The sequence below is a fragment of the Manacus candei genome, unplaced genomic scaffold (genome assembly GCF_025592945.1).
Source record: "Manacus candei isolate 608988 ecotype Guabito, Panama unplaced genomic scaffold, ASM2559294v1 h1tg000007l, whole genome shotgun sequence".
Taxonomy (NCBI): domain Eukaryota; kingdom Metazoa; phylum Chordata; class Aves; order Passeriformes; family Pipridae; genus Manacus; species Manacus candei.
In genome coordinates, this window is record NW_026138055.1 from 7,351,744 (window position 1) to 7,363,745 (window position 12,002).

Sequence of the window (12,002 nt, forward strand, 5' to 3'; positions counted from 1 at the left end):
TCATTCTCAGACACCAATGTGGTGATGGCTCCCATTTCAGGTCAAGTGGGTCCACGTGAACAGCCCCACACCCACGTGCACTGAGCATTCCTCAGACTGTGATCTTCCTTATCACGTTTATTTTTTTAACATCATAGAATCATACAATAGTTTAGAATGGTTAGAATGGAAGGGGACCTGGAAGATCATCCAGTTCCAACCCCTCTACCATGGGCAGGGACACCTTCAACTAGATCAGGTTGCTCAGAGCCCCATCCAACCTGGCTTTGAACACATCCAGAGATGGGATAGCCACATTTATATTTTATCCTTCAAAGATTTCGCTGTGAGCTGGTAATTGCACCCAACTTTCCTGTTACTGCCTGTTACCCTTGATGGAGAAGTGATGACCGCTACAATGTCTAAATCCAGCTGGAATAATGTTTCATGCACTCATGAAGCCAAAAAAAAGGGCATACTGCTAATACCAGAATGAAAGCTGCAAGACAGGATGAAAGATTGAAATAAAACTGGTGCTCTTCAAAGCTTTGTAAGGGATCTTGTTGGCCTGATTGGTACCCCAGGAAAAGAAGGACATTCTTTCTCCTTGAGACTGAATTTTGGTGCATTTATTACAAAGGGACAAGCTATGTGAGTGTTACACTGGGAATGCTTTCCTGGGCTGTGCACCAAGCTGGGATTGAGGCCCTAATTCCCTTTATCATCTGTGCCCTTCCCTCATGGACCAGACATCACCACCCCTACCCTGAGCAACCTGAACCCAGGGCAGGGGACTGACCACAGCAGAACTCCCACCACACTGCCATAGCTGCCTTTCTGCTGTCTCCACCCTGTGGCTTCAGCCTGCCCTGGAAAAAAAGGAAGGAAAGATAAGGAGGCCAGAAAGAAGGTTCAGGTGAGGATGAGTTAAATATAGATTTGAAAGGCTGAGGGAAATCTCTTGCTATCGCAGAGACAATTGTGGCCAGTAAAATGTTTGGCTGTGGTACAATTAGGGTGATATCTGGCATTCAGAGGATGGTGGTGGGAATTGGAGGCTCCAGGGAAATGCTCCTTCCTTCCTGCTTTGCTGACAGACCTGGAGCTCAGATTTAAGGCAGAGAGGGTGAGCTGGCTGCAAATCCTTTGCTTACGGCCACGAAGATGGCAAGCCCAGGCTCCCTCACCTCCAAGGGGAGTCAGAGCTGGATCCCCTGGCACCACCTCCCAGGATTGTGAGGGCCAGAGCAGCTGGTCACCCCTTCCCTCCAGTGCTGAATAAGCTGCTAATTTTAACTGGGAGTGACCTTGAACAGACTGGGGGGAGAGAGGGGGAAGGAAACTCTGGAGAAAGGAGGTCTGGAAGCAGCCTAGGAAAGGAGAACCCATGGCAGGTCACAGTCTGTCTCCAGTGGTGGGCAACCACAGATGTCATGGGGAAGGGTGCAGGAAGAGCCCTGGGAGATCAGAACAAGGAAATCAGGGATTTAGAGACTTTCAAAGCCAGGGATGGTGTTGTAACACCTGACTCAAATCACTGAGGGATGGGCAATCATCCAGAAACAGCTCCAGACCTTCTGCCTGCAACCCAGCAGGACTGAAAGGAGTGTCTGACACATCCCACAGACCCCTCTGGAGCAGCCACGGGCCCTGAGTGTTTATGGAAAATGGTCTTCTTAAGCCCTGTTATCCATGGAGGGTTTTTCTGGCTTCTGGCAGAGATGGAACGTTGCACTGAGCAACCTGTGGGGGTGGAGAGGATTTTGTGTGGGCAGATTTGTTGTGGACTCTGTCTCTGCTTCCCAGCAGTAACACATCTTTGCCCTCTGCCAGCCTGGCTGTGACACATGATCCTAACCTCTCCTTTGGTTGGGGTGCTCAGGGATGGCCACCCATGCTTTTCAGACCCACCTGGAGCTCCATCAGCCTTAGGAATGCTCTGAGCCAAGACTCCTTGGGGAAGCAGTGCAGGTGGAGTCTCCCTTGGCTGTCAGCACTGGGCTGACCAGCTGCCCGGCCAGGGAGTGAGCCCTTTGGCAAAAAGTGGTCATTGTTCCCTTTGGTGGAGCAGCTCGGAGGCCAGAGCTCAGCCTGGCAGGACACTGATGCCCTTGTTTGCTCTGCAGTATTTGCCAGGGGATATTTGCTCTGCTGTGTGTGGGTGGAAGGAAAACAGAGCAAGGTGAGGGCTCCTCACCACCTCCCTCCCCTGGCAGCCAGGCCTTGATTTTCAGGGGGAAGCGTGGCAAGCTCCAGGCTCCCTGTCCTGCACAGAAGGTGGAGACACTTGGATCCTCAATTTATCACCCTGGGAGAGGTCCTGAGCTCCTGGCACATGGCAGAGGGCATATTGGTGAGCTCTGCCTGCCAGTGCTGATCTACTCAGGACCAAACAAGAGCCCAGCATGGGATGGCATTGAAAAAAACCAAATCCCAGGATATGAGGCAATGGCTTTAAGATGAAGTGGGGTAGATTTAGATTAGATATTAGGAAGAAATTCTTGGCTGTGAAGAAATTTTGGCTGCCTCATCCCTGGAAGTGTCCAAGAACAGGTTGGATGGGGCTTGGAGCAACCTGTCCTTGCTCATTGCAGGGGACTGGAATAAGATGAGCTTTAAGTTCCCTTCTAAACCAAACCATTCAGGAATCTCTGATTCTGTGACATAACTTTGATACATCCCTGCTTTGCTTTTGCTTTACACCAGCTGACCAAGCCCATCTTGCAGCTCCAGGGTTTAACTGCAGCCTGGCAAAGTAGTTGCAGATCTCTCACTGCTGAGAAACCTCCTTTCCAAAAAAGGTACCAGCTCCCACATTATCCAGAGATCTGGAAATGTAACCAAGCCCTGAGTCTTGCATACACAGGGCTGCAGTTTGAGCCAGTCAGACAGATCAGGGTGTTGATATAGCACAGGGAGAAAGAAGAGGGTAGAGGAGCCTCACTTGAGAAGCCCATGGGTAGGGCCATGTGGTCCTTCCTTCTCCCTTCTCTGCTCTTCCATGTTAGCTATCATAGAATCACAGAATGGTTTGTGTTGGAAGGGACCTTAAGGATCATCTCTCCTTGTCCTGCTCTGACTTCAACTCAGCTTCCTAAAGACATTCAGGAAAGCCTACAGTGTCTGCTATGCTTAACCTCTTATCAGGCATGAGAAAATCCACGTACCTGGGTTTTGGGAAAAGCCACAGCTGGAGCTCACACCTCACTAGACAGACATCAGAGAAGCCCCCTCAGTGCTGCTGCTCCCCACAGCCCTGTCCTTCCACTGCTTTCCCTTTCCTCTCCCTCCTGCTCCCACCTCTGAGCACCTGATGATTTTTCCATGGCTGTCTCACCTCCTGGCTCCAAGATTCTAGATACACTTCCCCCTTTGCCAAGATCTCCCAGTGCACAGCTATTGCCTGGAGGAGGTTTTGCATCGCAGCCATGGGGGTATTTCTACAGCTGCAAGGTGAAGAACTGAGAAATACCACAGAAACCTTCCCTCCAGAGCCTCAAACCACTTGTAAACAGGGTGTCAGTGACAACAAACTCAGCACCAACACGGGACCAGACATTACCCACACAGAGGACATTTCAGCCAGGATGGGAGTGGATTAACAGGACCAAGGTTGAATGGGAAAGCAGGAGCAGAGACCAGTCACGGAGATCTGAGCCTTTCAGTACAAGAATTGGAAAGACCATTGCAGTGGCACCTGGGGAAGAGCTGAAAGGATTATCTAAAGATACATATTACTAGGTACTTCTTTTAATCCTTGTCTGGGCCATTCAGGAGGTTCATACTCTGTCTGAGGCAGGAATTGCTTCACATCTTGTAAAATACCTTTGCAGAGCCCGACATGTTCTTCTTGGTTAGGTTCAGGAAGTGAATTTGAGAGCCTGGATCACTTTTATCACGTTTGTCCTGCTCTGACACTCACCTGGGAGCCTCTGGCTGGAGCTCACCCCTGGTGAAGAGACACCTCTTAGGCTGCCAGGTTGGTATGGGGCTGAAGGGGCTCTTCCAGAGCTTCCTGGTGGCACTGGACACATCCTGGTCCCCCAGAGCTTCCTGGGCTGGAGGTCACAATGAACACCATCCCACTTCACACCTGTTTTTTTTTTTTTACTGAAATCCCTGATTCCATGTCCAGAGTGCAGGCTGGAGTGCAGCTCCTTTTCTCTCCAACTGCTCTATCCCTGCTCCGGTGGAGCTGTGAAACCCACTTCCCAGTGGTTTTGGTGGATACTGTGTAAAACCATGGCTGCTCATGGATCTCACCTCTCCCTCCATCCCCTGGAGAGGCTCATCTTGGTGGCACAACCCCAGCCCACTCCTTTGAGCAGGGGAAGATTTTCCAGTGGCTTCTTCCAGGGCTGGAAGAGCCAGGTGAGTGTCTGCCCCAGGGAACAAGTTGAACACATGTTTGTGCTACATGAACAAAAAAGGCTGTGGTGTCTCGTGTAGAGGAAGCAGAGCTTACAGTCTCTTGTTATGTTCACCCTGGGCTTGCTCACGTGCTGCCACTGGCCATAAAAATATCCATTTCCTTTCTAAATTGAGCTACAATACTTGACACTTTGGCCTTGGGTGATAACGCAATGTACAAGTGCTCAGCAGACACCCTGCAGCTCTTCTTCCTGGTTTGTTCCAGCACAAATAGTCCACAGTTTTCACTTCCATAAAATATTAACAGCCAAGGAGTCAAATAACTTTCATCTGTATTTATTTTCTGCCTATCACCTCATTAACAGAAATCTGCTAGTCCTGCACAGAGTTCCTGGTAGCTGGGAAAGACCAAGCTGGAGTTCAAGACTGTTCCTTCAGGTCCAGTGAAATTATTGAATAAATGGCTTTATTTTTGTGGTTTAAAATGGGTTTTGTATAATTATAGCACATGTAACTTGTCTCTTGGGCACCATGAAGGAACTGGACCAAGCCTGATTAAATTAGTTCTAGGGCTCACTAGCACTTTGTTCATGGGGTGCAGGTTGTGAAGATGGAGATCTTTTCCACAGCCCAGTGTTTCCCATCCAGCTCTAGTTCAGTCCTAGAGGGATGCAGGTCTCCCACAGACCCCTAGGCACCAGCCCTATGGAAAAATCCTGGACACACTAGGGTTTCTCTGCTAGATCTAGGATTTCTGAGGCTGAATTATCTCACTTACTTCCCTTCTTCTGAGTCTAGGAGTCTTCTTTTCTGTGGGTCTGCAAAAGGGGGAAATAAATAGCATTTAAAGCCAGGCAAAATGCTGGTCATGCCAACACAAGCACCTTATCCCATGGGAATACACCTGGGAAGTGATGTTGGCATCAGGGAGAGGAATTTTTTCTCATTACAGGTGACAGACAGGGACATTCTGGTGCTGAAGATCAAGGCATTGGACTGATATTTGCTGCCCAGCTGTCCTTACAATTTGTGGGGAATTTTCCTACTCCTTTTCCTCCCAGGTTCTTTTGCAGCAGTGGCGTGAACAAGTAATTCTGTATCCTCTGTTGGGGATGGTCTGGTATTTTTTGCTGGCAGATGGGTCATAGAATCATGGAATGGTTTGGTTTGGAAGGGACCTTAAAGATCATCCAGTTCCAACCCCCTGCCATGGGCAGGGACACCTCCCACTATCCCAGGGTGCTCCAAGCCCCGTCCAACCTGGCCTTGGACACCTTCAGGAATGGGGCAGCCACAGCTTCTCTGGGCAACCTGTGCCAGTGTTTTACCAGACTCATTGTAAAAAATTTCATCCTTTTAACTGTCCTAAATCCACCCTCTTTTAGTTTTAAACCATCACACCTTGTCCTATTCTACAGGTCCTGCCAAAAAGTCTGTCCCTACCTTTCTTATAAGTGCCCTTTGATGTTTATAAGGTCTCCATGGAGATTTCTCATTTCATCTCTGCTGTTTCTTTTTCGTGTCATCCCTGTTACACTGTGAAATGCGTCCTCTGCAGCTGGACTCAAAATCTACTTCATGGGGTAGAAAAGAGCAGATGAAACAACTTGGGGAGATATTTCTCAACATTGTAACCTGAAGGAGAGTCCACCTGCATCCCAACTTGGTGCTCATTCCTGTGGTCTTCACACCCCTTCCATGTGTTATCTGTGCCTTATTTCTTCGTTCTCCACTCCCTAGCCCGGTAAAACTGACTGGAGACCACCCTGCAGCCTGTTGTGGTAATTCCCTCTGGAGCTGTGGGTCAGAGATGCACCAGAAAGCAGGGAAATGGCATTTGAACCCTCCTGGTGCTGGGTACAGAGAGGGACTGGGGGCTGACGTGATGCTGCACCGGGAGCTTGGGCAGTGAAGGCTCAGACAAGAAGGAGGGGGTTTATTTCTGAGGTTTTTTATTATATATACTTTTGATTCCCAGGAGCCACTCGGATTTGCTGGGAAGGAGGGACATCTCGTGGCCACACTACGAACGTCTCTCCTGCCTCCAATGGGCTGCACCTCGGGAATCCCTCACTTCCCACCCCGGCTACCACCCCAGCACCACCCGGTGCTTCCCGGGAAGCTCTGCAGCCTCTCCCTTCTCCATGGGATGGAGGCGGGCGCGGGAAGCACAGGTGCTCACTCTCACCTTGATGTCTGCAATGTGAAATGGTGGTACCCACGTTTTTATTAATGACTTGGGAAAGAGTGGGGGCGTCACCTGGAGAGATTTCTCCAGAGCTCGGAAGCCTGGTGTGGCCCAAGGAGGTGCAGACAGGACACGCTCCCACCCCTGCCCGTGGCACGGAGGGGGTTGTAGTATTGCCATCAGTGGAATCAGAAATGGGGGGGAGATTCTGCACCTCCCACCACCACCCCCACCCCGGCCATGGTCCCTTCTTCCCAGGGCTGCAGCTGCAGGGCTGAGGGGCTTTTCTGTATCCAAGTGGGCCACGAAGAAATCAGCTGTCCTTCCTGTCAGAGGAGATGTCTGCAAAGTGGGTGCAGACCTACAGGGCGGGTGAGGAAGGAGTTGTGACATCTCTCAGCCTCCTCTTTAGTCTCTGTGACAACCACAGAGCCGGCAGCATCGTGTCCCTCCTCATTCCCTGTCTCCCAGCGCATCGTGGGCGGCACACGGGAGAAAAGGAAAGTACCACAGGGCGGTGTCCTCCCTCCAGCCCCGTTGCCAGGTGCTGGTGGGCGGTGGCTTCACTGCTGAGGCTCTGGCTCGTACTGCTTCTCCGTGGCCGTGTAGAAGTCCTCGAGCACCGACTGCAGGTACTCGAAGGTCGGGCGCTCCTCGGGTTTGCTGCGCCAGCACTTCAGGATGACGCTGTAGAGCTCCGCGGGGCACAGCTCCGGGCAGGGCATGCGGTAGCCACGCTCCAGGTTGCGGATCACCTCGGGGTTGGTCATCCCTGGAGGGAAACACAGCCCAGCAGGAGTTATGCAGCGTCCTGAAGGTCCGTGCTCCCAGCAGCTCCCAGCCAGGCAGAGCTGGAGGGGCACAAGAGGCTGCAGAACAATCCCTTCTTCAGGGTTGTGATCCTTCCTCCATCCCTCTGTCCCCTCCCTGACTCCCCTCTGTAAGTTTAGCTTAGCACAGGTATAACCGAGGCTTGTGGGACCCTCAGAAAAGGAAACCCAGCACGAAGAGCTCCTCATCATAAGGAAGATATTGAGGGGCTGGAGCATGTCCAGAGGAGGGCAATATTGCTGGGGAAGGGGCTGGAGCACCAGGAGTAGCTGAGGGAGCTGGGGGGGGGCTCGGCTTGGAGAAAAGGAGGCTCGAGGGGGACCTTCTTGTTCTCTACAACTCCCTGACAGGAAGGTGGAGGCAAGTGGAGTTCAGTCTTTTCTCCCATGTAATAAGCAACAGGACAAGATGAAAGAGTCTCAAGTTGCACCAGCTGAGGTTTAAATTGGATATGAGGAAGAATTTCTTCCCTGAAAGGGTTGTCCAGCCCTGGTACAGGCTGCCTAGGGAAGTGGCTGAATCACCATCCCTGGAGGGATTAAAAGATGTGAGGATGTGGCATTTGGGGACATGGTGTTGGGCTGGGCAGTGCTGGGTTAATGGTTAGGCTCAGTTTAGAGTTCTTTTCCAATTTGAACAGTTCTGTGTTTCTAAGAGACACTTGTGTGTGTCTGGGCACATTTCAATAAGTGCCTCCAAGCCTAAAGCATCACCAGATGCTTGGAAGTCCACGGACACATCCTGTATTCCCTGTGCACTGTACCTGGATAAGGGATCCTGCCATAGGTTATGATCTCTGTCAGGAGGATCCCAAAGGACCACACGTCAGATTTGATGGTGAAAACTCCATAGTTAATGGCCTCTGGTGCCGTCCATTTGATTGGGAATTTCGCACCTGTCCGGAGGAAACAAAGGAAAATAGCACCTGGAGTTTGAGCATCTCCCTCATGTGCCACAGGCACAGCAATCAGCTCCCCAGAACTGATCCCTGGTTTCTGTTGGTTATGATTCTGTGATTCTTCATAGGAGAGGGGCTCCAGCCCTTGGATCATCGGCATGGCCTCCTCTGGACCTGCTCCAACAGCTCCATGTCCTTCTAATGTTGGAGATCCCAGAGCTGGATGGGGTACTCACAGACAATGTCTCTGTCAGCCTTACTAGAGGACAACAACTGTAGGATTTTATTCTGTACAGATTTTCTTTGGCTTTTGCCAAGAAAAGTTGGATCAGATGATCCGTGAGGTTCCTTTCCAACCTGGTATCTTACGATTTTATGAGATCACTCACTACAAGGGAGCTGTTTTTATCAAAAGTGCACAAATGATACAGCAAATATAAACTCTCCAGTTCGTAAAGCAGCATAACCCACTGTGGACAGCAATGACCATAAGATTGCTGTTTCAGTTTAGCTAAGATCAAAAAAAAAACAACAAAAAAACCAGCTCAAACCAGGTTGATAAGTGGGAACTGGTGTTGTTACACTGTAGAGGAAACCACATTTTTATTTATATACATCCTTTCAGGACTGAAAATCCAACTGCAGGGTGTAAAAGAAGTGCTTTGGCTGCTGTACATCATGCTCTGACTGATGAGGCTCAGAAATGCAATCTATGAAGTGAAAATTGCTCAAAGCAGACAGAGGGGCAGCTGTTATTTCAGAGTAATATTAGCTGGGAAAATGCTAATAGAAGCTGTTTTCCACTGGAAAAGTACCTCCTTTGGTTATTAACATAATTATACTGATTTCATCAAAGCTTCTCTTAAGGATAAAAACTGCCTTAAAAAATTGCAGCAAAGTCACAGTTCCCTTTCATGACATTTTGCAAATTATATTTGGGAGCTTTTACTACTTTGAAATAGTTTTGCATGTTGAAATGGGCATAATTTTTATCATTAAGTGTTTTGGGACAGGAAATTGAAAGAAAAGTTTCCTATCTCACAAAAAAAAAATCTATTCAATTTTTTTTCCCCAGAATATTTTCTGGGGAATTTTCACTTCATCCCAACTCTAGAGGAGGAATCTTCCAGCAAGTCCCACTTATGCCAGACTTAATTGCTTTATTTCAATCCCTTCTGCTTGTTTCCCTGATCTCTTTGCAATATGAATAATTTAATCTCATATCTGACCTCAGAGCTCATTGATCTTAGAGGTCTTTTCCAACCTTAATGATTCCATAATTCTGTCTTTTCTAAGCTGTCTCTCTCTTATAGAAGGGACCTGATCTGGTCTGGGCTTGCTTTGCCTGGGACACCTGGAAACTGCTGCTGAGTCCAGTTTCATGGCTCCAGCTCCCCTCTGCAGGGCCAATGACAAAGTTCTCTTCCTATTTCCTTCCCTTTGGACTTGACTCCATCTGAGCATGGGGGCACAGCTGATTTCATCAGCAGAGGTCACGTTTCTCCAGGAAGCCAACCTGAGATTCTGCAGGATTCCTCCAAACAGTGCCAAAAGATTTCTTCCCATTTCCCTCTGCGAGCCTCATTTGTTCTTTATTCTCCCCAAGTGCCACTGCCTTGCTGAGGAGCCAATTTTTGACTCTTTCTTTCTCTGTGCCCTGCCTGGGTGCTGCCAGCAGCAGCAATGTGGGCTCAGGTCTCACACCATCAGTGCCTGATCCCAGCCCAGGATCTTGGAATGTCTGCATGGCATGGGGATGGGAGATAAGGGCAATGTGCTGGTGGGGCAATTCTGGGAACAACACCCACCTTCCTGTGCCAGGTATTCGTTCTCAATGATCCTGGCCAGCCCGAAATCAGCGATTTTGCAGCAGAGGGTCTCTGAGACGAGGATGTTGGCGGCTCTCAGGTCGCGGTGGATGAAGTTCATGTGCTCGATGTAGGCCATCCCCTCTGCCACCTGGAGGGGAGGAAGAGTCCACCTTCATCATCACCTCCCCACGAAACTCTTGGCTGCCTTTTACCCACCTTTACAAAGCACGGGGTTGCTCATGTGCTTCCATGTGCGTGGACATGAATAAGCGCTCCATGGATGGATGGATGGGCAGGTGGATCAACAGACAGACAGACACATTAATAAAGAGATATTTCCCATGTACATGTGCTTTGTACGTTCCAGCTGCACATTCTCACGTACATTCAGCTTTGCCAGCACAGGCAGGGCCTGAAAGCTTTGAGCAGACAAGTCAAGCAGAACAAAAGCACTACTCTCTGTTTTGCTCCGGAGTTACAGCCGTGAGCTGAGTCTTGTCTGCAGCAAGAGGCAGAAAGCTGAAGTGAAGCTGAAACCACATCACTGGATTCCCAGTTTCTGCCACAAGTCTCTCCTCTCTGGTGGGGATTTTAATCATAAACACTCCAGAATAAATATGTGAATTAAGAAAAGAAAAAGCCGAATAATAGAATCAGAGATTAGTTTGGCTTGGAAGGGACTTTTAAAGATCATCTACTTACAAACCCCTGCCTTGGGCAGGGATACCTTCCACTATCCCAGGTTGCTCCAAGCCCCATCCAACCTGGCCTTGAACACTTCCAGGGATGGGGCAGCCACAACTTCTCTGGCCAACCTGGGCCAGGACCTCACCACCCTCACAGCCAACAATTCCTTCCCAATATCCCATCTCACCCTGTCCTGTCTCAGTGGGAAGCCATTCCCCCTTGTCCTGCATCTCCAGGCCCTCGTCCAAAATCCCTCTCCAGCTCTCCTGGAGCCCCTTTAGACACTGGAGGGGGCTTTGAGGTCTCCTTGGAGCCTTCTCCAGGTGAACACCCCCAGCTCCCTACAGCACAGTTTTCCCCTCTGATACCTACAGGATGTGTAAGATCAGAAGACACAGATATCCATAGAAATATGACCTGAATAGAGAGTGTATGTCCAGAAAAATCCTTTGTCCTGGGCATGTGCTACCCTCTTCAACCATCTCCAAATTATACTTTGGGAGGTTCTTGCTCCCAAGACCATCTTGCAATATTTATCTCCTTGTAGCAGGGTGGTCATCAAGGAATCATAGAATCACAAGGTGGTTTGGATTGGAAGGGACCTTAAAGGTCATCTAGTTCCAACCTCTCTGATGCAGGCAGAGGGACACCTTCCACTAGCCCAGGTTGCTCCAGGTTGCCAGAAGTGTCGAGGTTGCTGGCCTTGGACACTTCCAGGGGTGAGGCAGCCACAGCTTCTCTGTGCCAGGGCCTCCCCACCCTCACAGGGAAGAATTTCTTCCTAATATCCAATCGAGGTGCCTGGTGTGTGATGAGCCTCTGTAAATGACAGCAGCAATCTTTGACTGATGAGTGCTGGGAGCTTGAAAAGAGAGATTGATAAAAAAAAGAGATTGCAAGTTTGAGTCTGAGTTTTGGGTTGGGCATTTATTGGGGAATTGGATTCATGCAGTCCCTGCTAGCAATGGTTAGCATATATTAGAGCTTTGATGTGCCTGTGGGTGAGGGCAGAGCAATTTTCCACTCCATTCAGATTCACATCATCATCTCAGCTTACATGTGGTTTCAAACAGGATACTCACATGTACTTTCCAATGCTGCATTTCTAACCTGTGTCAACACCCCTCCAGCGTGAGTGCTGCTTGCTGCAGTGGAAAATGGAAGAATTGATGTAATTTCCTGTCCTGATGTTAATGAGATAGTACCTGGTGATAGGCCTGCTCCAGCCCAGAGTGTT

At 49.5% G+C, this 12,002-nt stretch overlaps 1 protein-coding gene across 1 annotated transcript in view; it reads right to left on the reverse strand.

The window, feature by feature from the left end:
* Positions 1-6,888: 6,888 nt before the first annotated feature.
* BLK (BLK proto-oncogene, Src family tyrosine kinase) overlaps positions 6,889-12,002 on the reverse strand; it is a 37,956-nt gene continuing 32,842 nt past the window's right edge. Inside the window, exons 11-13 of the mRNA XM_051812068.1 lie at positions 10,076-10,226; positions 8,133-8,264; positions 6,889-7,310 (exon numbers count right to left, since the gene is read on the reverse strand). Of these exons, the coding sequence (XP_051668028.1) occupies positions 7,102-7,310; positions 8,133-8,264; positions 10,076-10,226 (492 nt within the window). The 3' untranslated portion in view covers positions 6,889-7,101. The remainder of the gene's footprint in view (positions 7,311-8,132; positions 8,265-10,075; positions 10,227-12,002) is intronic.